At 37.9% G+C, this 27,316-nt stretch overlaps 1 protein-coding gene across 2 annotated transcripts in view; it reads left to right on the forward strand.

The window, feature by feature from the left end:
• SNRK (SNF related kinase) overlaps nt 1-27,316 on the forward strand; it is a 35,664-nt gene that overhangs the window by 3,181 nt on the left and 5,167 nt on the right. Inside the window, exons 1-6 of one of the 2 annotated variants that reach the window (XM_089532867.1) lie at nt 1,838-1,897; nt 4,723-4,868; nt 7,430-8,112; nt 20,223-20,364; nt 21,404-21,616; nt 23,590-23,724. In XM_089532867.1, the coding sequence (XP_089388993.1) occupies nt 7,524-8,112; nt 20,223-20,364; nt 21,404-21,616; nt 23,590-23,724 (1,079 nt within the window). In that variant the 5' untranslated portion in view covers nt 1,838-1,897; nt 4,723-4,868; nt 7,430-7,523. Of the gene's footprint in view, nt 1-1,837; nt 1,898-4,722; nt 4,869-7,429; nt 8,113-20,222; nt 20,365-21,403; nt 21,617-23,589; nt 23,725-27,316 lie in introns of those variants that run through there. The other variant, XM_089532866.1, reaches the window with a different exon arrangement.

Below are 27,316 nucleotides of genomic sequence, written 5' to 3' on the forward strand. Positions count from 1 at the left end.
GAAGCTTAACTACGGCTTTGCTAGAGTGTACTAGTGTGGATGTGAATTCCTTTCAAAGGATGTGAGTCAAGATCTGTTTAAAGCCTGCCCTCTAGTGCAGTCAGTCTTACTCATTCAAGTTATTATTTTTACATAGCTCTTTATGGGGGTGCATAATACTAAGCACTTTGTGTAAGAGTGGGGGAAAGGAGTTTGGAAGAGTTCATCTCAGATATAGGAAAGACTTGAAGAACATCCACTAGGGAGAACATTGATGAGCATTACTGTCATGAGAAAATTAATTACCCAGTTTTAGCAAAAGATGCCATCAACAGAGTCGGTCAGGTATAGAAAGGCCCATGGAGTAACACATATAGAGATTATGTATAGTGGTCTTTTTAACATTGATCACTTTTCACATCAGTGTATGTTTTTGCTTTTTGGACATACTCAACAGTTATCACATAGTATCTAAAGAGAAATAATATAGCTGCAATCTTAGAGGTATTTCATACACTGATTATTTTCTTCGAGTGAATAGGTATAGAACAAGAATAGATTACAGATAAATGAAATATAAATGGATTACTTTACCTGCCTCTGATGTACATCCAGTACAGGTACCTAAATCCTAGACTGGATTGTATGAGTGACAGTGTGATATAATTAATTCCTAATTAAGCCATCTATCACAGATTCTTTTTAAAGTAGATAAACAGGCTGCAGTGGTATGTCTTTTTCATTTAATCAAATATTACTTTCCAACAAGGTGGTCTGACTGTCACCTTGTACACTGGTAATGCCATTAGCTCTTTTGCCTTCTGAATTAATTTACTGTAACTGATCAGCCTATTCTTCCAGTCTTTTCTCAGTGCTCTGTCAACATGGTCTGTAGGTCTCTGGATTCATGGTTTTTTTCATACTGTTTGTTATTCCTGATGTGACTTAACTGTCTTTTACATCCTTTTTTACATAAACATAACAGAGGGGTATAGCAGAAGTATTCTCTTGATCTTCACTGTAAAATTATTTTCACTGCTTGTGATTGTATTGTTTCTGCCTGTTGTACAAATCATTTGGAATTTGGTACAGGTTACTAGAGAGAGCTGTGAGGCTGGACATTTCTCTTCTGCCTTTTCTGTGCAGTGGTGATTAGTAAGATGAACAAAGTAATCTGTACTAGAAATGAATGCCTAAGCAAGGGGTATACCTAAATACCAAAGCATGTTGACTTTGGAGTGAATTACAATGTTTGATATACATATAATGTCTTTTTATATTTTTAAGATTAAAATTGCATAGGGCAGCCTTCTAATTAAACAACTGGTTGTGGTAAGCTTTCAACTGACTCAGTAAGAGGTAGTTTCTTCAAACTCTGTGTGTGGCTGATTGTCCCTTGTATGCATTGCTATAATGCACTGATGTGTTTTTCTCTGCTTGATGAACCGCTCCAGTCCACTGAGGTGGCTCCTTGTTCCTTCTTATTTCTTCTCCCAAATATGAAAGCAGATACTACTCTTAACCCACTTTTTAAAATGATTTATTTATTTATTTAATTTCATTTTTATGTTGTTTTTCTCCTAGAAAAGGAACCAAGGCAGATCACAGGATTAAAAAAAAACTTCTAAACTTTTACTACAAAAATTGAAAAACGGTTAAAATAATCCAGTTAAAACAGTATGAGATCATCATAAAAACATGCAGAAGTTAAAAACATAACTAAAACACAAGTAAAACATTTTTACTTGGCAGTGAAAGGCAAGCAGAGAGGAGTCCAGACTAGTATCCTGCAGAAGGGAATTCCAGAGGGTAGGAGCAGCCACTGAGAAGGCCACCTCTCATGTCCTGACCAAGCGAGCCTGAGATGGTGGTGGGACTGAGAGAAAGCCTTCCCCTGAAGATCTTGGGTTTCTAGCAGGTTCGTATGGAGAGATACACACACACAGCCAATAGTCTGGACCTAAGCTGTGTAGGGCTTTATAGGTCACCGGTAGCCAGTGAAGCTGTTACAACAAGGGAGTTACATGCTCCCTATAACTGGCCCCAGTTAGCATTTTAGCTGCGGCATTTTGAACCCAGTGTAGTTTCCGAACATTTTCCAAAGGCAGCCCCACGTAGAGTCTAACAATGTAGTTGACAGAATTATTTTCTTTAAATAGTAGTAGCCTGTGCAAATTTCTAAAATGTGAGTGTATGATTCATATGAACTCATTCAGTATAGTGCATGGATTTGTGATACGGACATATCAAAATATTATTTTTCACTTTTTACTTTTTTTATCTACTTTTTAATGGTTCAAGAGTAGGAAGGACAGTAAAAGATGGTAATATTTTTACTTTTCCCCCCCTTGCTGTTATGCATCATGGTACATCTAGAAATGCTGAAAGGATAAGGATTAACCTCATTACTGATTTTTTGACTTGTAGTACCTTAAACAGATGTGATCCAGGAAATCCATGCCAAGATTGCCTACTTAGAATAAATTAATAGCAGCAGTAGTGTGCTTGAATTGGGATTGTGGTACAAAGGTGGTTATTTTTGCTCTTTCCTCTGTCATTCTTCCAGTATTGATTGGCCCTTGATGCTCAACCTGTAGGTGAAGAATTTCTTCAGGCCAAATAATGTGTGTATTAAATCCGAATTAGAAAAGTGTAGGAGAAAGGGTTAACCCCTCCTCCAGTACCACAGTAAAATTCCATGTATCTTCCATGGCTGATGTTAACACTGTTAAAACTACAGAATACTTTGAATAGACATGATGTCTTAATGGACGTTTGTAGGATTGAAGAAAATGTGCTGTGCTTGGTAGGGACAAAGAGTTTGCAGAAGTTGATCAATTTTAGAGAATCCTTGGAAGATGTCAGTGCAGAAAGTTACTGTAGGGGCATTACTCTCCAAAATTGTGTATAGGCTGTGTTAATATTGGGACTGGCTCCTATATAGTGGGCCCTTGTTATATGCTGGGGTTTGGTTCCAAGATCCTCTGGGGATAACAAAATCCGTAGGTGCTCAAGTTCCATTAAATATAATGACATAGCAAAATGGTGTCCCTTATAAAAATGGAAAATCAAGGTTTAATAGTTGATATTTATACTTTTTTTTGAACATTTTCAAACCATGGGATGCTTGAATCCGTGTATAAAAAATCTGTGTATAAGAAGGGCCGACTGTATTCATCTATCACAACATCTAGTTTTCAGGATCTTCATCTTTGTAACTGACTCACTTTTTTTTCTGTGCCACAACAAATAAAGGGGAGAAGAATGACAAAAGTGCTGAAAACCTAGGGCTTTACATGGAGTTAGATGTTAATGACCTTGTATGAGTTGTGTCAGTGGAACACTTGTAGAAACAGTTAACCTGTATACCATTGGATGTAGTGGTTTCAGCATTGGACTGCAACACTGGAGACCAGGGTTTGAATTCTCAATGAGCCATGGAAACCCAATGGGTGATGTGACCCTGGGCAACTCATACACTTTCATCCTCAGAAAACTTGGTGACAGGTTTGCCTTAGGGTTGTCATAAGTCTTTGACAACTTGATGGTGCACAACAACATGTCATTGTTTTGGCTTCAAATTAAGAGTACTCTACAAACAGGACTGAAAGAATGATCTGCTTTAAAAACTATTTTTATTGCTTTTAAGACTACAAGCTAATAGTAATTGTTGACTAGGTTTCTGTAATGTTGCCTAGTAATCACTTCATATTGACAATTTTTCATAGTCACGCATTCAGTGTATTAAATAAATGTAAGTTAAAGTGATTTACACAGTATTCACATAACAACAAATTCATAAGCATGCAGGCATCCTATATCCTTGCTGGTGATGTTGGAGTGCTGTAGTCGTAGTCAGTTGTTAAGAGTGCTAGGAAACACAATCCAGCAACTGATTGCCAGATATTTTGTGCTTCCTGGGGATCACATGTGGCCCTCAGTGCCTTTTTGTGATGTACTTATTATTGTGTGACTTCAAGTCATTTTTTTTACTTATGACGACCCTAAGGCCAACCTATCACAGAGTTTTCTTGGCAAGATTTGTTCAGAGGGGGTTTGCCATTGCTGTCCTCTGACGCTGAGAGTGTGTGACTTGTCCAAGATCATCCAGTGGGCTTCTATGGCTGAGTGGGGATTCAAACCCTGTTCTCTAGAGTTGTAGTCCAGCATTCAAACCACTGTGCCATGCTGGCTCACTTACCACATATTACTGACAGAAAATCACTCCAAATCGATCAGCAGATTACTTATTTTAATCCTTCATCCCCAAACCTTCCAGAAATGGAAACCAAAAGTTACTTCTGGTCACTTCCAGTTCAGATTTTGGGAGGCTCTATGGCCTATCTGGGCCCTGGGGGTTCAGTGGCAAGTTTTCATCCTCACCCTCTGTCCATCCTGTTCCCCACCCTGGTCTAAACAAATATATCTATAAGACTGATGTTGAGATCAGCCTTACAGAGACCTTTTTTTGCTGATGTATTCAGAATCAAGCTATTCTGTTCAGAGTCTATGTTTACTTCAATGGAGTTACTAAAACTCTGTTGCAAGTTCTTCTCTAGAGTAGGAATATGGTACTAGTTTGCCTCACTTTTAAAATGTTTGTCCATGAGAGCTATGGAATATCAGTGTGTACATAACCATATCAGTGTTTCAATGAGCTTTGCAGAGAGAAAGTTTTGAAAGCTGCTCTAGTATTTTGGCCATATATTTTCTAATAAATGTACTTAAATATATTTTCCACAGGAAATAAGGGAAGAAGAATGCAAAACTGTCCTCAGAACTGGATATGGAAATATCAGTAGATGAACCTTCAGTGCACATGCAGGAAAATTGAAACTTCATGGGAAAAGCATAGATGAGATGATACCTCTGGAGAGGGCACTGCCAAGGTTAGTAAACTCAAATTTAATTCATTCAGTATGGATATTTTTATTTTTATTTAACTCAATACAGTAAGACTTGCATAACCTTTCTGTAGCAGTGCTAATTTTTTTTGCTAATGTAACATCTAGTTATCACGCTTTACATTCATTTTACAAAGTACAGTACACAGAATAGCCTTCTTTAGATGTAATACTGAGTAAACCAGAGTAGTATAATGATGAACTGCAGTAGTCCTTTGCCTCCTAAGTCCCTACTTTCTCCCTCCTCTAGCCCAGCTTTGAAGTTCAAAAGCTTTTTTTCTATTAACTGCATTTTGCTATGATATCTGACCACAAACAGATTCATTTATTTTAATTGTGTTTTGTTTGAGGTAAGTGATATTGTTTCAGCTAACTGTAGTTAAGGTTAATCCAAGTTTAGGGTTATGATACCAAACTAAACTAGCTAATCTAAAATTGGAAAGCTTACAATATCTTATTCAGAACTGCACTAGAAGAAGAGGGCTTAAGGGGCATATAAAGAGGGTGCAGCTTGCTGGCTCTTCTTCTTGTAACCATGCTTTAGTGTTTTATCCAAATGTAGACTTTGTATTGTGCTGTAACTGCATGTGTTCATTTCCTTTTTGTTTGCATGTTTTGTTCCTTGCCCTTTAAATACATGAGCTCTTGGTCTGTTCCTGTTTGCTGCTCATTTAAATCATTACCGAAACAAATAGCGAAGAGGTATGCACATGTAGTTTAACCATATGACAAAGCATTGCTTTTGTATTCCAGTATCACAGTATAAGATGATTGTCTGGAACAGCATCTTCTAATTTTGCTAAACTTTTTATACAGTCTTTATACCCTGTTAGCAGAACTTGATTATGTAATCATGGATGTTTAATTCCATGGTGAGTTGGTGCTATTGGAACATAGAATGTTATCAGTGGTCAGTAATCACTGTCTCTTGTAAAAAATGAAGCTCCCATGGAGTTGTGAAAATTGGTGGTACACTAGCATGTTGGCATGATAAAAACACTGAGAATGATTTTGTAAAATGCAGTAAAAGTATATCATTTGTTGCTATCTAAAGCTCAACAATATCCAGGTGACATCTTAGTGGGAAAAGTGTGTTTTTAAGTTTAAAAAAAACACCCTAGGAAACTGACTAGCTCAACAAATTACTAAGTATTGAAATACCATTGCCTTGTACAGCACCTGAACACACCTCACCCCCAAGTTTTAGTAAGTGCAGATATTTAGGAAGGGTAATTGGGTTTGCAGTTCCAAAATCCTAGTTGTGCAATGAAATCATTTTTGGTTTGTCTTATAATTCCTCTGTGTGTGTAAAATTAGACTGTGTTCCTTCAGGTTTCTTTTAATATTAGATACATGAAAAGCTTAAGTTGTTGATACAGAACAACATATATAACAACTGTGGTTAAAACTCAAGAGTGTGACCTTTTTATTAATTTTGTATGTTAAAGTAGAGATAAATTTGTGCTGTAGCAAAGAAAGCAAACATGATTTTGAGAACTACATATTTTTGTCCTTGGCTTACACTTCCGTAGTATTGTTAAATCTTTCAGAAAGTATTCCAAATGATAACTGACTTATACAGGTGAATAATATTGTTTACAGTCTTGTACTGGCATGATGAAACTTCAGCCCCTAATATTAGAGTTTGCTATAATTCTCTATTTACACTGCTGATCATTGTATTTGTCTGGAAGATGTATCAGTAGCATGATACGTAGCTGCACAAATCAAGAATGTTGATGTTTCTTGCAGTTACTGAGGAAGTGCTCATTGCATTCACTAATGTGTGTGTATGTGCCTCCAAGCTGCCTGTCAACTTATGGCAACCCCATTAATTTTATAGGGTTTCCTTAGGCAAGGTTGTTCTGCAAGTTCTGTCTTTGAGATGCAGGTTGAGTCTCCCTTATTCAGAATTCTGAAATACTCCAAAATGCAAATCATTTTCATGGGTGGCTGTGAAAGTGATACTTTGTTTTCTGATGGTTCACTGCCTTGGAGAGTGGTGCAGTTTCCTTCTTTGAGGGTTGTTAAATAGAAGCTGGATGGCCATCTATGAAATACTGTGCCCAAACTTTGTTTCGTGCACAAAATTAATAACAATATTATGCTTGGGAAACTCTATTTTAAACCATTGATCGGATATTTTTGCCATCCCTAATACAGTATATATGTATTTTGTGGACTCACACAGCTTTCAGCAGTCCCATCATACTTCCTATTTCATGCATATTTGAGGCACACAAACTGCAATCTTCAGATAAAGTTTAGCTTAAATCCTTACACGTATAGCTAAATCTTGTTTTCTTTCTTTCTTTCTTTCTTTCTTTGCTAATATTTATGTTTGTGTGTATGTCAGCTATCTAATATGGCTATGTTCTGAGTGTATTCAAAGCTCTTCCTCAAATCCAGTGCTTATTTTAGAACGACAAATCTGAATGGGATATTGTGAATTGTTTTTCTAGCCCATAGAATAGCTTTATATTAATGGAACTATTTTGGCCATAAATATGTCCACATTCTGTAATAGCTTTCTTTTTTACTTACAGGTGCCTTTGGCAGTGAAAATGGGTGGAGCATCTCATATTCTTATATGAGAAGACACCAGTTTCCAAAAGCTTCAACATTAATACTTGGAGAAGCATGGCAGGTTTCAAACGAGGTTATGATGGAAAAATTGCTGGATTGTATGATTTGGATAAAACCTTAGGTAGAGGGCATTTTGCTGTTGTCAAACTTGCTAGACATGTATTTACAGGTGAAAAGGTAGCAGTGAAAGTAATTGACAAGACCAAACTAGATACTCTGGCCACAGGACATCTTTTCCAAGAAGTTAGATGCATGAAACTAGTGCAGCATCCTAACATTGTTCGTCTGTATGAAGTTATTGATACCCAGACCAAACTTTATCTGATCTTAGAACTTGGTGATGGAGGGGATATGTTTGATTACATCATGAAACATGAAGAAGGTCTTAATGAAGACCTGGCAAAGAAGTATTTTGCTCAGATTGTTCATGCTATATCCTACTGTCATAAACTGCATGTAGTTCACAGAGACTTAAAGCCAGAGAATGTTGTGTTCTTTGAAAAGCAAGGACTTGTGAAATTGACTGACTTTGGCTTCAGCAACAAATTTCAGCCTGGCAAGAAACTTACAACAAGTTGTGGATCTCTTGCCTATTCTGCTCCCGAAATTCTGCTTGGGGATGAGTATGATGCACCTGCAGTAGGTGAGTCAAATTGATTGCAAAAATTCTTTTATTTTTAAATTGAGCTATTAGACTTGTCTAATTGGTGTATAAATTATATCATGATCTCTAGAAGGACCCTTAATTATACTAATGTAGTAGTGTTGATATTAATAGGTGCTTTCTGCTTAAAAAAATATTAATGGGAGTTTCTTAATGGTGGGCTCAGCTCACTTGGAAGAATTACCAAGTTGATGTGACAAATGTAGAGGGTGTGAATATTTGCATCTCTAATATTAGTCCTAATCCTAAATCATGAAAAGTTGTGTTTGACAGACATATGCCAGATCTAGACATATGGCACCACTTGAAAAAAGAGGGACTTTTTTTTGTATAGTTCAACAGTGAAAACAACTTTGCTTCCATGAAAGTTTCAGAATATTTTTGGTTATGCTGACAGCAGACAAATGCAAACAACAGTTTTATCAAGTGTTAACTTAATCACTCTGCCTGTACCTTCAGATCTGCTCTTAGAATGAAGATAACTTTCTGCAGCCTCTCTGTTTCCTATCTTGATGGTCTGCATTTGCACAGTCCTTTCTCAAGAAAATCATAACTCTTTCCTTTCTTAAATGATGCTTTTTTAAAATATATATATATATCAAGAATCCTCAAATATAGGAGCAAAGATAGATGTAATAATTTCAGTGGCGGGAGAAGTAAGGTTTCTCTGGACAGCGTCATTGTGAGCAGTTTGTTCCACACGGTTCACAAGGGCTTAACGTCTCTTCTTGTTGCTTCCCATCCAAATGCTGCTACATTTTTCGCATGACTTTAGAATCGCTTTAGTGGCATAAAGGCAGCTCATTTTGACTCATTGGAGAACATCTGCTTGTGCCATGAGCTGGGATTGGATGTGAACTCTGCATGTGTCTGATTTCACTCACCTCTGACTTTTTCTTGTTTCTAGGTGTACTTTTAGTTTGGAATTGTCATGCTCTCCTTCCTCTTCAAAAGCTTCTACTTTATTTTTGTACTCTTCATACAATGACAGGAAGCTGAAATTTATCTTTCTGGAAAGTGCAGTAATCATTTGGCTTATGGTACCATATTGTCCTAGCCCACATCATAAACAAATGCTTTTTTCAAATAAACAGAAATGAGCCACTGTTATGAACTACAGTAGTTGAACTGTATAGGGAAGATAGTTTTGTGTGTGTGTGTTTAAAAAAGTTATTTTAAAGATGAAGAAAAAGAAGGAGGGAGTGGAGAAACGGTTAAAAAAGCCTGGATACAACAGACTGATTTTTGAATTGCGGGGGGGATAAATACAGAACAGAAACTCATCACAACTTACTTCTTCTGTCTGAATGATTCTATAAACAGTTAATGCCAGGAATGTGTCCCGTCCCCCCCCCAAGTTGCCACAATCTCCATGCACAGGTCAACACTAATGTGAAAACATTTTGCTCATATAGTACAAGAGATGACAATTTTGAACTAAAAATGAATCCTGGAAATAATATTACTACTTGATTTTCATTTCCAGGTTTTGGACCAATTTTTGTTGTTTAGAGAGTGTATTGGGAGGTGTTTTGCATTATACCACTGCTCAAAATGGTATTTGTTTGTTTGCTGAATGAATTCTCATCTGAAAAAAACATTGAAAGTAGTCTGGAGGTTTCAGAGGAGGTTCCTAGACCAGGCTTTTAAAATAATAGAATTAGAGTGGAACATGAGTCTTGAGTTCACTATTGATTGGTGGGCTTATTCAATGGGCAGATTTAAATTGTAGCTGAATTAATAATACATTGAATTGATTATATTGTTCTAGTGTTTCACAGTTTATCTCTGCAGATGTAGGAAAGATTTTTAGGGATCTAAATATATTTTTAAAATTCTTCCTTTTTGACGTGGAGATAGAAGCAGCCAGTTAGAGATGTAGGTTTGAAGCTGTAGGAAGAGCTGGAGATTTTTGCACTAAAGATAATGTGTTTTGTGGTAAAGAATAGTCAATTATTGTGGGAAGAAGCAATTGACTGCATTATATTTATGAGGAAGCCTCTGACTGATTGAGAAAGTACTTTGAAGTACTAAGTACTACTCTGAAGGTATGCTTTAACTTATTGGCAGTTTTTAAGTGTCAGTGTTTCTCACCACATTATTCTTATATTTTATTGTGAAGATCCTTAGTATATTTAGAGAATTTAAATAAAACACCTTGGATGAAAGTTAGCAGAGTGTGTTGTGAAAGAACATGGGCATAATTTTGAAAATGACAAAAGAGAAAAGATCTCAGTGTTGATTATATGAGAAGCAAGACAAAGGACAGGAAAAGTTACCCATTAGCAGCAGTAAAGTAACTCATCTTGGGATCGAAGATGTCTGCGTCTCTTGTGAAGCCACTAGTCCCTTGCTTTGGTAGAGAACATAGTGCATAGTGAGTAAGATATAAGAGCTGTGTTGGACTGGACCCAAAGGCTTGTTTGATCAACTTTCTTATTTTTCATAGTGGCCTCCTAGAAGCCTGGGGGTGGGTGGGCATGTAGACATGGTAGTTTCCCATTCTGATTCATTTGCTGGTTGATAAATATAACCCATCAAGTTCAACACTGTTCCATACAAAATAAATAACTGAGAAAAATAGTTGCTCTTTTTTGTAGTGTAGAAACCTATCCCTATTATTTCCATGCTATACCTACCTTTGATACCAAATTTTCTCTTAAAGAAGTAATACCCAGGAACTCATTTACTTCATTAATTGAGGTGTAACTGTATATTTATAGATCAGGAGAGGTATTGCCAGATCGAAATGGATGATTGCATAGTTAATGGGAAGAGACAACAAGGATACCTTCAGAAAATAGAAGTGTTATCCAGATAAAGAACACAGTTGCCCCTTGGTGTAAGCAGACAGTGATAATAACCATCTTAAAAAACGAATTTGAGGAGCATATGGCCCAAACTATTAAGACTGCCAATTAAATATTTCCTAAACACGCCAGAAGTAGAGTACTGCGATGGATCTTTTCAAGTTGGTCCCATGGATCCAGCCCTTGGCTCCTTTCACTCATCTTGTCCTTTTCTCCTTAAAATCCCCTTCCTGAGTTTGGTTTTCAGGCCCCAAGGTGATTTTTATTCTGGATAAGCAGATATGTTTATTTGTGGGTTCAGTTTTGTACTGGGTGACTAATTCTCCTCATTAATTCTTAAATGAAGATATCCAGGTGCAGAGGGAAACAAAACAGTTAAATTGCATTATATAACACAGAAGTTAAATAATCTAACATTACAGTTTCATACACAGTACAGTGTAAAACAAAGTAGCTTTCCACCTGAACTCATTTGCCACTCTCAGTTCCCATCCCATGTGGAAGATGTAGGGCAACTAAGTTTTCCAGGAGTGGAACTTGAGCAGCTGAGACAAATAATGATGACATTATGGACAAATTTAAAAAACAACAGCACCTACTTGTGATGACCCTAATGTTTAGAAGTACATAAGTGTGAAATCATTCATCTAACAAAAATATTAGATATGTATATAAGATTGGCCTTTGTACCACAGAAGTGGAAAGTAACCACTGTAATACTTTATCTAAAGTGGGTCTAACTTATTTGGAGCTGATATGCTTAACTTCTGTACTGAGTAAATTGGTGAAGAGCATTATTAAATTCATGAAAACATGATTAAAGATTGTTAACAAGTATATTGTTAACAAGTATACAGTAAAGTAATGTATAGTAGAAGAAGAACCAGCATGGCTCTGCTGAAGAGAAATCCTGTCTTGTTAACTTCAGATAAAAGTCAATGAGCAAGTACAGGGTAAATAATAATATGGCTGCCCCAGATGTTGTAGGCTTGCAATTCTTTTATGACTTAGCCAGCACAGGGTGGATCAGTATTCCTTGTTATTCATATATGTTGTGTATATAATGTTCAGAAGGCTTTTCACAGAGCTTTTGACAAAAACAACCACTCTTAGCTGAGAAAGGTGCAGAAGTTACGATGGGCTGGAGCTGTTGCAGTCATACCTCATTGGTTGGGCTTACTAGGGCTGATGGAAATTGCTGCTCAGCAGTATCTGGAGGACCACAGATTGGGCTATATTGGTGTAGAGAAAAAAGAAGTTTCTCTCTTTTAATTCTATACCCAAGATGCTCTAATGAAGTTGAATTTTGGAATATTCAGGGTAGACGAAAGCAAGTACTTCTTCACAGAACACAGAGAGTGCAATTCACTACCACAGTGTTGTGATGACCACCTGTTTTAAATTGCTTTAAAGGGCAGTTAGAACAAATATATAGAAGCTAAAGCTGTAAATGGCTACTAGTCATGCAGTACATGTGATATTTCTAGGACTGGAGGCAGAATTCCTCTGAACCCTAGTTGCTGGGAAACAAGGTTGTTGTTGTTGTGTGTTTTGAAGTTATTTAGGAGTTAGGGTGACCCTAAAACGATTCTGTCATGGGGTTTTCTTGACAAGATTTGTACAGAAGAGGTTTGTCTTTGCCTCCCTATGAGACTAAGTATGTGTGACTTATCCAAAGTCATGCAGTGGGTTTCCATGGCTGGGCAGGGATTTGAATCCTGCTTTCCAAAGTTGTAATCCAATGCTCAAACCACTACACCGCACTGGTACAGGAAACAAGATTATTTACCTAATATGTGTGTAGATAATTGAAATCCATCCATTACTACAATACTTTCTTCTGAGGATATTTTGATTGTGTTTTCTGCGAAGGAGAACACCCTTAAGAATTTGTTCAGGAGATTATTATTTTTTATAACCCTGAGAATTTTGTTTAGGGCCAATATGTCTCTGTTCTAATTTACTATTGAAGCCATTATGAAGCACTACAAATCTGTGAAGAAATTTGCTGCTTTTGAGATTTCTGGTTGAATTCTCCCTGGCACAGAGAGTGACACTACCCCCATTATACCTTTCTGTTCCTTCCTTGTAGAGTTTTATTTAGATATAGTTGTATCCCACTGGTTCTCTGCACTCTGTGCTTTGACTTCTGTGACAAGCTGTCAAGTCCTAAACTTGTTGCTTAGTTCTACCATGTTCCTATTTGTATTATTAAAACATTTACACCTTCATATCATAGGGTTATTCTCCATCTTATGTCCACTTTCCCCCCAAGGGATCAGTTTTAAAACCGCCCTGTAACCTTTTCAGTATTAAGCATTGGATCCAGTTCACTGTGTACTCTAATTGCTTCATTAAATTATAATAAAACTTCATTCAGCGGCTCCAGAATGAATGTGAATATTCCATGCCAGGGGAGAGGTTTCAAATATGAAAGTAAATGAGTGAATGACCCCAAGCTCTTGATGCTTTTCAGAGTGCTTTGATTTGTAATGCATGTCCAAACTATGTAGTAGAAAGCTTCTTGGTTCAACAGTAAATTCAGGTTTTTAGTTTGGCAGTAGAGGGGAAAATACGTTTTCATTCATATAGAGACAATTCCTTGAATGTACAAGCCAAATCAAGTGTTACCATACCAAATTGCATTGTGGTGAACCTGAGGGATGGTGTATGGGTTGTTGTTCAAGACTGCTATGTTTTATTTTTCAGTCAGCATCCTATTTTGATTATGTCGTCTTGGATCTCTTGTTTTTCTCCCTTCATGTCTGAATTTTTGCAGTGCTACTAGTTTCCTTGATTATACCTACACTGTTATCAGGGGCATAACACTTGACTTAATTCTTGCAGACCAAGCACTCTGCACTAGCAGCTCCAACAGGAAATCCGCTGCTTCAGGCGTCATCCTCTAAGCCAGAAGGGGCAGGGGCAGGAAAGAGTGAGAACATAATCAGAATGTACAAAACACTAAGGCGGATGTGGGTAGGGTTGATTGTGGGAAGATGTCTAAAAGTACAGTGATATCTGTTGTAGCTGACTTAGATTGTCTGTAGTGCTTTCTATAAAGTTCTATAAGTTCTCTAAAATGGTGTTTTGGATTCATTAAATGACAAGTGTAGCTGGATGGTTATAAAGTACAGAATTTGACGTTAATAAAGTTAGAATTCAATGGAATAAAGAGTTTTTCTTGTATAAATCCACCAGCGGAAAACAGTCCTAATGGTCAAATTTGCAGATGATACAAAACTGGAAGGGGTAGTTAACACATTAGAACATAGGAATAGAATTTAAAATGACCCTGATAAACTAGAAAAATGGGTTGAAACTAATAGAATGAGATTAAACAGACACAAATGCAACATGCTACACTTAGGCCACAGAAACCAAATGAACAGAAATAGGATTGGCAAGCTCCACGTGAACAAGACCTTGGGATTATTGTTGGTAAAATGAACTAGGCCCAACAGTGTGATGCTGCAGCAAAGAAGACAATTAATAGTTTTTTGGGCGGGTTTTGGGCTATGTGGCCATGTTCTAGAAGAGTTTATTCCCGATGTTTCACCAACATCTGTGGTTGGCATCTTTAGAGAATTCTCTGAAGATGCCAGCCACAGATGCTGGCGAAACATCAGGAATAACTTCAAGAACATGGCCACGTAGCCCGAAAAAGCCACAAAAAATATGGATGCTGGCCATGAAAGCCTTTGACTCCACAAGGCAAATAATGTTTTAGCCTTCATTTAATAGAACTGTAGTTTCCAAGACAAGAAAAGTAATAGTCCCAGTCTATTGTGTATTAGTTGGGCCTCACTTGGAGTACTGAATTCAATTCGAAGTGCTTCATTTTAAGAAGGATATAGATATGTTAGAGCAGGTTCAGAGAAGGGCCACAGAAGATGATGATGATGATGATGATGAAAAAGTTTATTTATATTCTGCCGTTTCCCGAGGAATCCAGGCGGATTACAGCAGATTTACAATTAAATACAATATAATATAAAATTCACATTTTAAAATAATTCCCTCCCCCAACCCTCCTCCCAATCATAAAAATAACAGCTAAAAACAATAAGACAATAACAGTAAAAAATGGAAAAAATTAAGCAAAAATATAAATTTACATTTTTAATGTATAAGATTAACTAAAATTAAAGGTACAGTAAATTTGAGGCAAGAGAAGTATCTTCTTGGGGCGGACGGGGATTATCAATATCAGTAGGGGGCAATGGAATAGAATCATTTACTCAGAGAGGTGGTAACATCTTCATAAAGAGGCTGTACAGCTATCTGTTCTGGATGCGCTAGCTGGAGTTTCTTCACTGAGCAAGGGGCTCAACTCAGTGGCCTGTGAGCCCCGTTCCGACTCTGGGATGGGATGTCCTTTTGTATTAAGGGAATACCTAGCATAAGCTCAAGTGTTCATATAAGCAGCACAATTTTCCTGAAAAACAACTACTCAATATTTGGTTTGAGACTCACTAGTTAATAGTTGAAATGAGTAATTTATTTTTTATACTCCCTGGGTATGCATTAAGTAGAAGAAAAACTTCCCTGTGCCTGTTTTAATATGCAGCCGTCTTAATATATTTGTACCATGTTCTTGTAGTAGGTAGCAACTCTATCCTATTGAATAGTGGTGAGCAGATGGTAAGGCTAGATCTACAGGGAAATTAAATGACTTCCAGTAGATGAGTAGATGATTTTGACTCACAGTGGTGTAAAACTAGCTGCAGATGTAGCAGTAATAGAAATGGCTTCCCTAGTACCCCAAATTAGACTTTAAAGTTTCTAACCTGTAGTAACTCAGATGTAGGTTTAAATTGTCATGTACAGGTCATCCCTGTGTAATCTTGCATGGTGCAGTAGGTAAATGAGTTTCACTCCCTGCCTGAACCACCATTTTAAACCTGTGCTTAAGTAATAGCCTCTGTGATCCTAGCAAAGAAACAAAGTAGATAAGACCACACAAACGCTAGCATCCATGTTCACCATTCTCTCTCCACTATCAACTAGTGCTTCCTAGTTTACATGGAACTACTGTCTTCACCCTACCTTGTTTACTATATTTCAGTTTTCAAGGGAAATAGGGGATGTGTGTCTATGAATACGTGTCTATTCTTGCAAACAAGCTAGTAAAATGTGGGTTATGCAGTGCAATCGTTAAATGGATTTGTAATTGGTTGACTGGCCAAACCTAAAAAGGCCTCAGCAATCGCTCCTTTTCATCCTGAGGAGAAGGCACCAGTGGGGTGCCACAGGGTTCCGTCCTGGGCCCAGTGTTATTCAACACCTTTATCAATGACTTAGATGAAAGAATAGGGGGCATGCTTATCAAATTTGTAGATGGCACCAATTAGGAGGAATAATGCAAAGTGACCTTAATAGATTAGAAAGCTGGGCCAAAGATAACAAAATGAATTTCAACACATAGAAATGAAATACATAGATATAGGATGGGGGACACTTGGCTGAATGAGACTACATGTGAAAGAGATCTAGGAGTCCTAATAGACCACAAGTTGAACATGAGTCAACAGTGTGGCGTGGCAGCTAAAAAGGCCAATGCAATTCTAGGCTGCATCAATAGAAGCATAGTGTCTAGATCAAGGGAAGTAATAGTGCCACTCTATTCTGCCTTGGTCACCCTCACATAGAATAGTGTGTCCAGTTCTGGGCACCACAGTTCAAAAAGGATGTTGAGAAGCAGGAATGTGTCCAAAGGAGGGCAACCAAAATGGTGAAGGGTCTAGAAGCCATGTCTTGCGAGGGAGCTGGGTATGTTTAACCTGGAGAACAGAAGGTTAAGAGGTGATATGATATCCCTGTTTAAATATTTGAAGGGGTGTCATATTGAAAATGGAGCAAGTTTGTTTTCTGCTGCTCCAGAGAACAGGACCCGGAACAGTGGATGAAAGCTGCAGGCAAAGAGATTCCACCTCAACATTAGGAGGAACTTCCTGACAGTAAGGGCTGTTCGACGGTGGAACAAACTCCTTCCTTGGAGTTTAGTGGAGTCTCTTTCCTTAGAGGTCGTTAAACAGGGGCTGGATGGCCATCTGTCAGGGATGCTTTGACAATGATTTCTGCTTGGCAGGGGGTTGGACTGGATGGCCCTTATGCTCTCTTCTAACTCTATGATTATGTGATTCTATAAATGGTACTGGAAAACACTGTACACATGCTCAGGTGTCCCAAGAACCAAGCTTCCTTTGAAGTTTTCTGATAAGAATGCCAACCCTACTGATTCTAGGTCAGTAGAAGTCAAATAAGACTAGTATGACAAACCTTTATGGAGGGTGAGGCTGAGGGATGGGTGGGTTGGAGAATGAGCTTTTGCTTCCTTTCCTATTGTGGAACATGTGGGAGTCAATAACGTGGAGGGTTAACCTTTGCTAGTTGAATTGTGGGATGTACTGGTTGTTCAAAGATGCATTCTAGCTAACATGGATAATACCATTAAACTCTGTGTTATGTGGAGAATTTTTGTATGATATTAAAACATGCATTGGATTTATAGGAAAGATCAATGAACAAGCCTATTGTGAGAGTGTTATTTACAAGTTGTCTCTGAAAAATTTTACTGGGAATGTTTACTCTGCTAGGTTAGGGAGAAAAAAACTTTAGAGTAGTCCCAAGGGTAAAACAGCTGTTGAGTTTGCAAGATCACTAGCAAGCTTCTACTCCTTACGACTCACAGGGATAATGCAATTTATTCACTTTTGGCTGTCTTCCTATCTTTGGTTTTAGAGATCTGGAACCTGAGAAAACATGTATCTTTTGTGGTCCTGTAAATTTCAAAACACAGTGGAAATTACAGCTGACTAGCAACCTTTATAAAAGATGGCCCTGCACTGTGAATTACTTGGGCTCTGTAGTGGAATAGATCGTTCACATTTTTGTGTGCAATTACATTTTGAGAAGATCTTAGCTACCCCCCTTTTTTTTTTGTAGACTGCACATATAAGTACGTGAAGACCAACACGGTGTAGCAGTCTGAGCATTGGACTATAACTCTGGTTTCAAATCCCTGCTTGGCCATAGAAACCTACTGGTTGACCTTGGGCAAGTCACATGCTCTCATCTTCAGAGAAAGGCAAGGACAAAACCTCTGAACAAATCTTGCCAAGAAAACCTTGTGATAAGTTTGCCTTAGAGTTGCCATAAGTTGGCAACGACTTGAAGGCACCTAACAGCATCACCATATAAATACGAGTGTAGCTTTAGTGCTCTCTGCTTTCTAGATTTATGACAAGCATGGCAGGAGCAGCCAGTGACGTCTCCTGGTTTCCATGGTAGTGACTTGATGTTATGTAAGAAGGCTGCATGTACACTGCTTGGTTGTCATGGTTCTAAGAATCCTGCTCAAAACAGCTCTTTCCCAATCTGTGTGTTTCAACAGCATTTGAAGGTACGTAGGTACTGAGCAGCACCACTTCCAGTAGTGAACAGGACCGCATTCTTTTTTGTGTCATCATTGAAAATTATACAACCTGTTAGTCTTGAACAGCTAAATCCCATTTTAAAATACATACTTTATTTTTTGAAATTGCTGACTTTTCTAGTGCAGCTATCTTTTGGTCCCTGTTTTTAAGGATGTTGGACAGAATTTCAAATCCATTTTCAGATTGACACTTAGATACTTGCAAACATCTTTTTTTTTTAAGTTTCAAATCTTTTAATTAAATTTTAAAACATAAAATCCATACAAAAACATGCAAGAAAAATACTCTTATTACACACATAAGATAAAAACCAGAACCCTCCGCTAAACTACAAGCATAACTCATAAACATAACTCTACATTAAACTAAATTGCTCCCCAACTCCTTTCCTCATACAAAACTATTAGTTAACACAGTAAAGAAGTTCCATTAACACAACTGATTTTTTAAAATTTGATGCAACTTTAATTAAATTTCTCATGAAGATATGGTGACAGTTCATCTCCATGTGTGTGAAGTTGTGCAGGAAAGTGCTTCATGTCTGGCAACAGGGACATAAAATGAAGTTGTATGCATTTCCTCCTTTCTCCTTTCCTGTGAAATGTCTTCTCCTTCTGAAATTTGGAGGTTACATAAATTGTATCAGATTCTTCAGCAATTTAATATAGGCCCTGTACAGATGGGTCCTTTGCAGCACGCCCACAACATGCTAGGGTTGCCTCGGGGCGGCGTGTGCACATGCCCTGCAACCCTAGCATGTCATGCATGCCCCGCAGTTATGCAGTGCCATACATACAGTGCACGCAATGATTATGTCACAGCTGCACCGCCTCCAAATGGCGCTGTGCAGCTGCAATGTAACAGTGCTGTCTTTGGCGCTTTGCGGCACCGCAAAAAGGAGCCGCTTTTTGGAGCTCCTTCTTTGCTGCGCAGCAGCACCACACAATTTGTATGCTGCAGCGCTCCTACGCAGCAGAGAGAGGCGCCAAGGAGGCGCCTCTTTTTGACGGTCTGTACCCTGCCTAAGTTCTATTATTTTTGTTTTCAAGCAAAAAAATAATATTTTTAGGTTAGTGTGTTGCAGGATGTAACAAGGAAGTGTTTTTCCTGTAAACAAAGATAAACAGTTGTTTTTTGAAATACAGATAATTCATACCATTAACACTTAAAAAAAATCTACATCCTTGTAACATAGGGGCTAAAGAGACAGGCAAAAAGAGGTGCTTTCAGGCTGACTTGAAGATGTGGCGTTTAGATGACCCATGCCTTAAAGCCAGCAGGAAAGTGCCCTCTAGATGCCTTATACAGAGAAAAGCCATTTCAAAAAGAAGCAGCTTTTTTCTGCTTCTTCCTGGCTTGAAGCCATATCATGTGGTCATGACATGGGCACTCCAACTGCCTTGAGAGCTGGCAGTGCGGTTGGTGGAGTTTCAATGTGGCTTCAGAAAAGGCAGCTTCAAGCCACTTTTCCTACCCATCTGTTTAGCCCCATAGATTTCATTTTGATCTGAATCCTTTTTCATTTTTAACTGAATGCATGATGCTACCTAGTACTGTGTCAAATTATTGATCAGTGTAATGCATTCTTGTCTTTTGAGTCTGGCAGTGGGCTCTCCAGTCTCTGGGACAGATGTCTTCTAATTTGGGATCTGGTTAATTGGGAGTACATCTTGCAGATACTATTCTTGGATAGAAACAAACCTTTAAATCTCTTTCCATTTATGTCACTAGCTATTGCATTTTTGTCTTTTGAGTATGACAGTGGCTCTCCAGTGATTTACATATACAGTTATAGTAAACTAAATATTAAAATTCCTTATATTTCCTTCCCCTCTCTCAGATATATGGAGCTTGGGAGTTATTCTTTACATGTTGGTGTGTGGACAGCCACCCTTCCAAGAAGCAAATGACAGTGAAACTTTGACTATGATAATGGATTGTAAATACACGGTGCCATCGCGAGTGTCTAAAGAATGTAAAGAGTAAGTCAACTTTCTACAAAATGTTTTGAAATTAAAATTAGTGTGCTAACAATTGAGTAAAAATGTGGTGGAATGCATAGGGCTGGGGCACAATGGAGATCCACTAAGTGACTAAGGTACAGACACTGCCTTTCAGTTTCACGTATCCCACAGAGTTATTGACAGTATAAATTGTGTGCGCGCGCGAATATCCTGTCTTGATCTCCTTGGAGGACGAGGGGGGGAGTATGTTTCATCTTTACTTTTGAAAATATTTGCTTATAAACCCTTTAAAATTTAATTAATTAAATAAGTGTTCATGTGTAGATCTTTTACTGGAAGGGACAACTTATTCAGAGCAGAGAGCCAATTGGGAGGTATGGATTTGATTGTTGCAGTGAAACCCATGAATTCCTTGGTGGCTGGAAACCAGAGAGACTATAAACATTACTCTGTTTTATTGAGAAATAATGTCAGAATATATGCTTTAAGAACATAACTGTGTTAAATAAAAATTGCACTGTCTGGAATGAAGGATGTAGTTTTGCATTTGCTATAATTCAGGTTGCTTTTCTTAGTAACATATTCAGGGCCAGTCACAATGCAGTTCCATTACTCATTTGAAAAACTAATGAGTGTAAAGTATTAAAAGGCCTGTAAGTCTATATCTGCATCAGAGCCCTTTGTTGTAGGTTTCCATGGTGTTGCCCCTCACTATATGCCATACATTTACTTTTGTCCCTGTGCTACTCTTTTTATGTATAAGGAGCATCAAATGGGCATTGACAGACAAATTAAAATATTTTTATGGTAGATAACAATGCTAGCTTACTTTTAAACATAAAATACATCCACATTTTCAAATGAATTTATATTTTGATGTAGCAGCTTAGCTTTAAGTACAGAGAATTGTATTCTTTAGATTTCTATCAAGACATAAGTAGGAGCAATAAGGGGCAGCTTTGTACATCAGTGAGGTACCTAATCTAGGATGTATGGAAAAGGCAGCTTTGGGAGTAATGATGCTAATATGCTTATGGAGCTGTTTTTTAAATCCTAGTTTAATTACACGAATGCTGCAAAGAGACCCAAAACGAAGAGCATCTTTAGAAGAAATTGAGAACCATCCTTGGCTACAGGGAGTTGATCCATCACCTGCAACAAAATACAACATTCCTCTAGTTTCGTACAAAAATCTTTCAGAGGAAGAGCACAATAGTATCATACAGCGAATGGTTCTTGGAGATATCGCAGACAGAGATACCATAGTAGAGTAAGCTACCATTTTAAACAGTTTTTAGATCGCAGTTATTCAAGTTTTGTTATAAGTGAATGATTTTCTGTTTAGATGGTAAGAAGAGCCTTACTACTGAGGCCAGTGTCTAAGTAATTCATTTAATTTCTGGTAATTATCAAACAGCTAACAAGCAGAGCATGAAGGCAATAGACCTCTCCTGGTTTCCCCCCTAAAATTCAGAGAAAAATCTGCATGTCCACAACATTTTTATGTATTTCTATATTACTTTTCCACATTAGTCTATAAAGTGGCTTATAAAACAATTAGTTCAGAAAAATAGACTACAGACTATTGATAACTTGTTGAAGGTAGGGGACCAACAGTAAAGAATAATAAAATAATCATAGTTCTTCATACTGCTTCTATCCAATGATTTTTTTCTCTTACTGCTCTTTGTGTAGTGACCTTTTCCCTGTTTGAAACTGAGTGGGAGGAATATGGAGTTTCAACTGAAGTGTCTGCAAGTTAGGAGACTGTGGTACCTTGCCTTGTGTGACCCACTTTGCTTTGTGTCATGTTCTCTTCTGTTATCCAGAGAATTGTGCAAGGGAGGTAGATATCTGGAAGACTGATATTTCCATTATATAACTGCTTGACTCCTTCCTGTAAAGAGTCTTCTCTTTTAAACGTTATACAATGAACCCTTGTTAATCACTGGGGTTGGGTTCCAAGATCCCCTGTGGATAACAAAATCCGTGGATGCTCAAGTCCCATTAAATATAATGACATAACAAAATGGTGTCCCTTATAAAAAATGGAAAATCAAGGTTTGATATTTGAACTTTATCCTTTTTAAAAACATTTTCAAACTGTGGATGCTTGTGTATAAGAAGTCCATGTATAAGAAGGGCCGACTGTATCTAATTATGATCTATATTCATGAGTATGTTCAGTTGCTAGAGAGCACATGTAGCAGTATTGGTTGCAGTTATGTCACAAGCCAAGTCATTGAATTGACAAGTGTTAAGTTCTTCAAATAATATGAGTGGAAGGTTTTATTGGTTGTCTTCTATTATGCCTAATGATTGAGGTCTAACTTATATTAAGTAGTCCATTTTAGCAGATGAGCAGCTTTCTGACTCAGTGTTAAAGGTAAAAAAAAATTAAGGCCATTGAGCAGTGGGAGTAGGCTTGTTTGACATGCCAAATCTGATTTCTAGAATAAAAAGAAAAAGTGTATTATGCTATCTGGGATGATCTTCATTGCTCAGTGACCTGTTCTTCACCTGGGTGTCTTTCTATAGAGAAATGGACATAGGTTGTCTCAGTCAGAAAATGTTTGTTCTGCATCTAAAACTAATCTGAACCCTTGAGGGGTTCAGAACATCATGAGGAAGACTGTTTCAACTCTGGAGAATGTTACCTTCATTTCATCTAGATTAAATAGTTGGCATTTAGTTTCATTGCTTTTGGCTGAAAATGAAAAGAGAACACAGAAGTGTTCTCCAGTATTTGCATTTGAAACTACTGTGTGCTTTGTTCATTAATTTATTTGTGTCCTCTCTTCCATCCTTGTTTGATGTTGGCCTCAGTAGTAGCAGGATAGCAGTGGTGCCACCACAACTTGAGGGAGAGGGGGAGAATAAGAGGAAACTCCTAAAGATGACCCCAGAGGAACAGTCAAGGAAGTGCTTGAACATTTACTGAAGCAGCGATTTGAATCCAGCAAATTGCTGTAATCCAGGAAAAAACTGAGTGTTTGGATGCTTTTCTTAATATAGTGTAGTGTGAATACTGAACTTGCCAATTGTGTTATATTGCACAATTCTTAGTAAGGTGAAAGCCATTTATCAAGATGTCAAAAGCACTAATTTCTACTTTAAGGCACCCTTGGGTATTTTTAAAAGAGCATTGTAAGTGTAATGTTGTGAAGAATGTTGGCTTTATGTCCAGTTTCAGAAAACCATGGGGATGTATGATGTATTCCATTTTAATTTTATTTTCTTCAGGGCTCTGGAAACTAACAAATACAATCACATCACTGCTACCTACTTCTTACTAGCAGAGCGAATTTTAAGAGAGAAACAGGAAAAAGAAATACAAACGAGATCAGCAAGCCCAAGCAATATCAAAGCTCAGTTTAGGTGAGTATTAAAAGTATTCAAATTCTATTGAATATGATTATTCATTTGATATTCTTTAAAAAGATCTGTTACCTTTTCCTGATAATTTTATACCTGTAAGTTTTAACCAGGTTTTGAGGTGAAGGTAATATGCATTGCTTGCATTGTAGCTTCTCAATAATGAATGATGATTAGGTACAGGTTTTTAACCATGAAATGTGACCAACCTCTTCTGGTGCTTTGGAGGTAGAACCTTCTTCAGCTGTAGCATAGTCATGGAGTTACAAGTTCCTAGCAATTACAAATTCTTTCTTTTTTTCTCTTGTGGTGACGTTGATGGTCTCAGCCTTTCTATCACCGAATCCTCAGTTTTAGGTGGCAATAGAGAGGCAGTACTAAAGCTTCCTCTTGCCCCTATGAAGACTATAGCTATAGCAGACAATGAGTCAGTTTTTCAATTCTTGCAGAATCTCTTCTCTGTCCCAGAAATAGAGAGCAGGCGAAATTACCAACACCAAGCATAAGAAAGCTAAATAGGTTTTGTAGTCCTTGCTTACACTTTACTTATATGCAGTGTTAAAGCACATGCTAAAGAACAAGCTATAACCTCAAAATACAATTAATTTAAAAAGAAGGGTAAGCACATCACTAATCCATAAAATCCTTTTCTCAATAGGCAACTACTCTGTTTCCTTGAGAATAATGTATACCCATAAAATAAACCGTAGCAGGATTTGTAAGCATTTGTGCAATATAAGCCATACCCTGAAAATAAGACATAGTGATAGCCCAACGCGGAACGGAAGGGGGTGGGAAGGGAGCGGAAAGATTGGGGCCAACAGTTCTAAAGGAAATGGAGTTGCAAGAAATTCAGGATGGAATTCCGGGTTTGGAGAGTTATGACAATGTTTCAGAAGAAGATGACTTAACTATATTTGAATAAATATAGATTGTTGTACCATACTTAATAAAAATAAGACACCCCCTAAAAATAAGCCATAGTATGTCGTCTTCAGGCAAAATAAATATAAGACAGTGGCTTATTTTCAGGGAAACACAGTAATTGCTGAGATCCTACTGGTATTAAAAGGTCTTTTCTTGTGGGTGGAAGAAACAAAAGAAGAGACAGGTTGTCCTCTTTTGAAAGGAAGTTACACAGCCTAGGGCCCAGCCACTGTGAAGACTCTCTCTCACATCCCCACCAAATATCCCTGTGGGGATTGTGGAACCAAGAGAAGGTCCTGTCTCCAAGTCCTCAGAGCCCAGACAGGTTCATTTGGGAGTATATGATCCTTCAGATAGCATAAACATAAGCTATGCAAGGCTTTAAAAGGATTGTGTCTGGTAAAAGACCTACAGTCATTGAAGCTGTTGAAACAAAACAAGTCATGAGCTTCCTGGTCCATTTGGAAAAGCTCATGTTTCTCAACACTGAATGAAGTAAGCCTTGTGCAGATTGTTTGTGGTGGAAGACGTTTCTTTACTTCTGGATTAACTGGCACAATTTTCACAAAGTAAGAAGTATTGGGAAACTATCAGGAATTCTTGACTGAAGAAGCCTGTTGAAGTGGATGTATTACATCTTCATTTTAGTTCAACAGTCATTTTTCCTCAGAGTCAGATGTGAATTCATAGATGAAGTATTTTTTTGCAATGCCATTAACTTATTTAACTACAGAATGAGGGGTATTACATACACAGTCTTTAGAATAGGAATAGGAAACACGTGTCTCTCTATTTGCTGGATTATAGTTCTTATCATCCCTCACTTCTATTCTATTCATGCCAGTTAGGTCTGATAGGATTTAGTCCAGCAGCTTTATGTAACTTTTGGTAAAAGAGCAGGAGCCATATGAAAATGTAAAATAAATTGACTAGAAAGTACAATTCAGTTTTTTTAAAAATAGGAACAGAATAGTTAAAAGAAGCTAAAAGGTATAATTAGGAGGGTCCCTTCAAGAAAATTGATAGCTATTTACAGCCACTATAATGGAGGCTAAAATAACAAGGTATACTGCAGAATAGAAGTACATACAGGACAGGAAGATGTTACTGTGGTTGAAATGCTACATCAGTGAGGCTATAAATAGCAAGTAAGCTTATTTTAAGAAATGGAAGTCTCAAAGAAAGGAACTGACAAACCAAATGTGACATGGTGTGTATTTGAAATCCATATTTGGGGCTGCCTGCCTGTCTTGCTTCTCAAAAAGTGACCAGCAGGGAAGAATTGGGGTGGGGAGCTGTTAAGAGTTTCTGAGAGAAAGGGTTAGCCCTTTCTCACCAAGTATTGCTGCATATTCATGTGAAACACGCTCTTCCCAAAGATGCAGATAGTTTGCTTTTTAAAAAAGTTGGTGTGTGTGTTTCTCAGTACAAACTGAGCAAAATATCATTCAGCAGAAGTTTGTTTTATGAGGGAGAACTTTGTGGGGGGAAGTGTTACCCCCCCCCCCCAATCCCAAATCCAGTCATGAGGAGACATGCAGCCTTTTGGGGAAAAGAGATATATTGTCAGTTCTGGTTGTGTGATTTACATTTACTTGAATCTAATGTGAGCAGAAGGCTAAGACTGCAGTACAGTGCATGTTTAGAAGGAAGTCATCTTGAGCCCATATGAAGCTGACTAAAACTTAAGGAATGGGCTGCATGGACACATATTCTGGAAAGAAAAATGAATTTGAAACTGACAGCAAGGCTGTGAAAGGAAGTAGACTAAGGGGCAAAACGGACCGCCCCTTTGGAGCAGTGTCTTGCCGCCCCTTTCCTCACTGGATTGGGGCTCCGGCAACCACACACCGTTGCCCCAATCTGGCACTTTGCCGGTGGTAAAAAGAACAGCAAAATGCCCCTCCTTTTAGCACCAACAAAAAGGCACTCTTGCTGCCGTCGTGGCAGCTTTTTGCTGTTTTTTCAGCGTAGCGTGGCTAAACACTGTGCTGAAGAAACACTGTGGATCTGCCCTCCATCTGGTTGGCCCGGTGGCTTCCTGGCAGCTTGGGAGTGTAGTCGGGGCATGGGGCCCCCACTGTTGTTCAGATTTAATGCACCATAAAGAGAAAACAGGACCATTAGATACCAAAAAAGAGGAAATTGCAACAAAACTAACAATAATGAACCAGCATGTTAAATTAGGAAAGAACACTACAAATGTAAATGTTTATAAGAATTCTCTGCTACCTTGCCTCTCACTCTTAATGTTCCACAGTTTGGTCTTGTTGCTTATTGATGAAACAGTGGCACTGTATATCTGCTGTTCACTTACATTAAGTGATCTTCTTGAAAGTCAACAAGATTTGCTCTCTCCTCCACCCCACCTCTTTTCGACAGCCCCTTTCCCTCTAGAACTCCAAATCATACAGTCTGCTCTTTTTTGCCCTGATTCCTAGCTTTTATTCCTTTCATCTGACTGCTTCCAGATTAGGAGTGAAAGCCCATAGCAGAATCATCAGCCACATTTATTCATGGAAAGGCTTGAGCAGTTTCCATAAAAGTTGCAGGGCTTCATGGTGGTTTCAGAACTTGCTTTGGATAAAATTAAAAGTTTAGGCTAAATATACCACAGTATTTCTTAGAAGACCCATGGCTCTTCACTGATTACTTCTCTGGCTTTTCT

The sequence above is a fragment of the Sceloporus occidentalis genome, unplaced genomic scaffold (genome assembly GCF_023333645.1).
Source record: "Sceloporus occidentalis isolate IW3139 unplaced genomic scaffold, rSceOcc1.0.p SCAF_7, whole genome shotgun sequence".
In the NCBI taxonomy this organism is placed as follows: domain Eukaryota; kingdom Metazoa; phylum Chordata; class Lepidosauria; order Squamata; family Phrynosomatidae; genus Sceloporus; species Sceloporus occidentalis.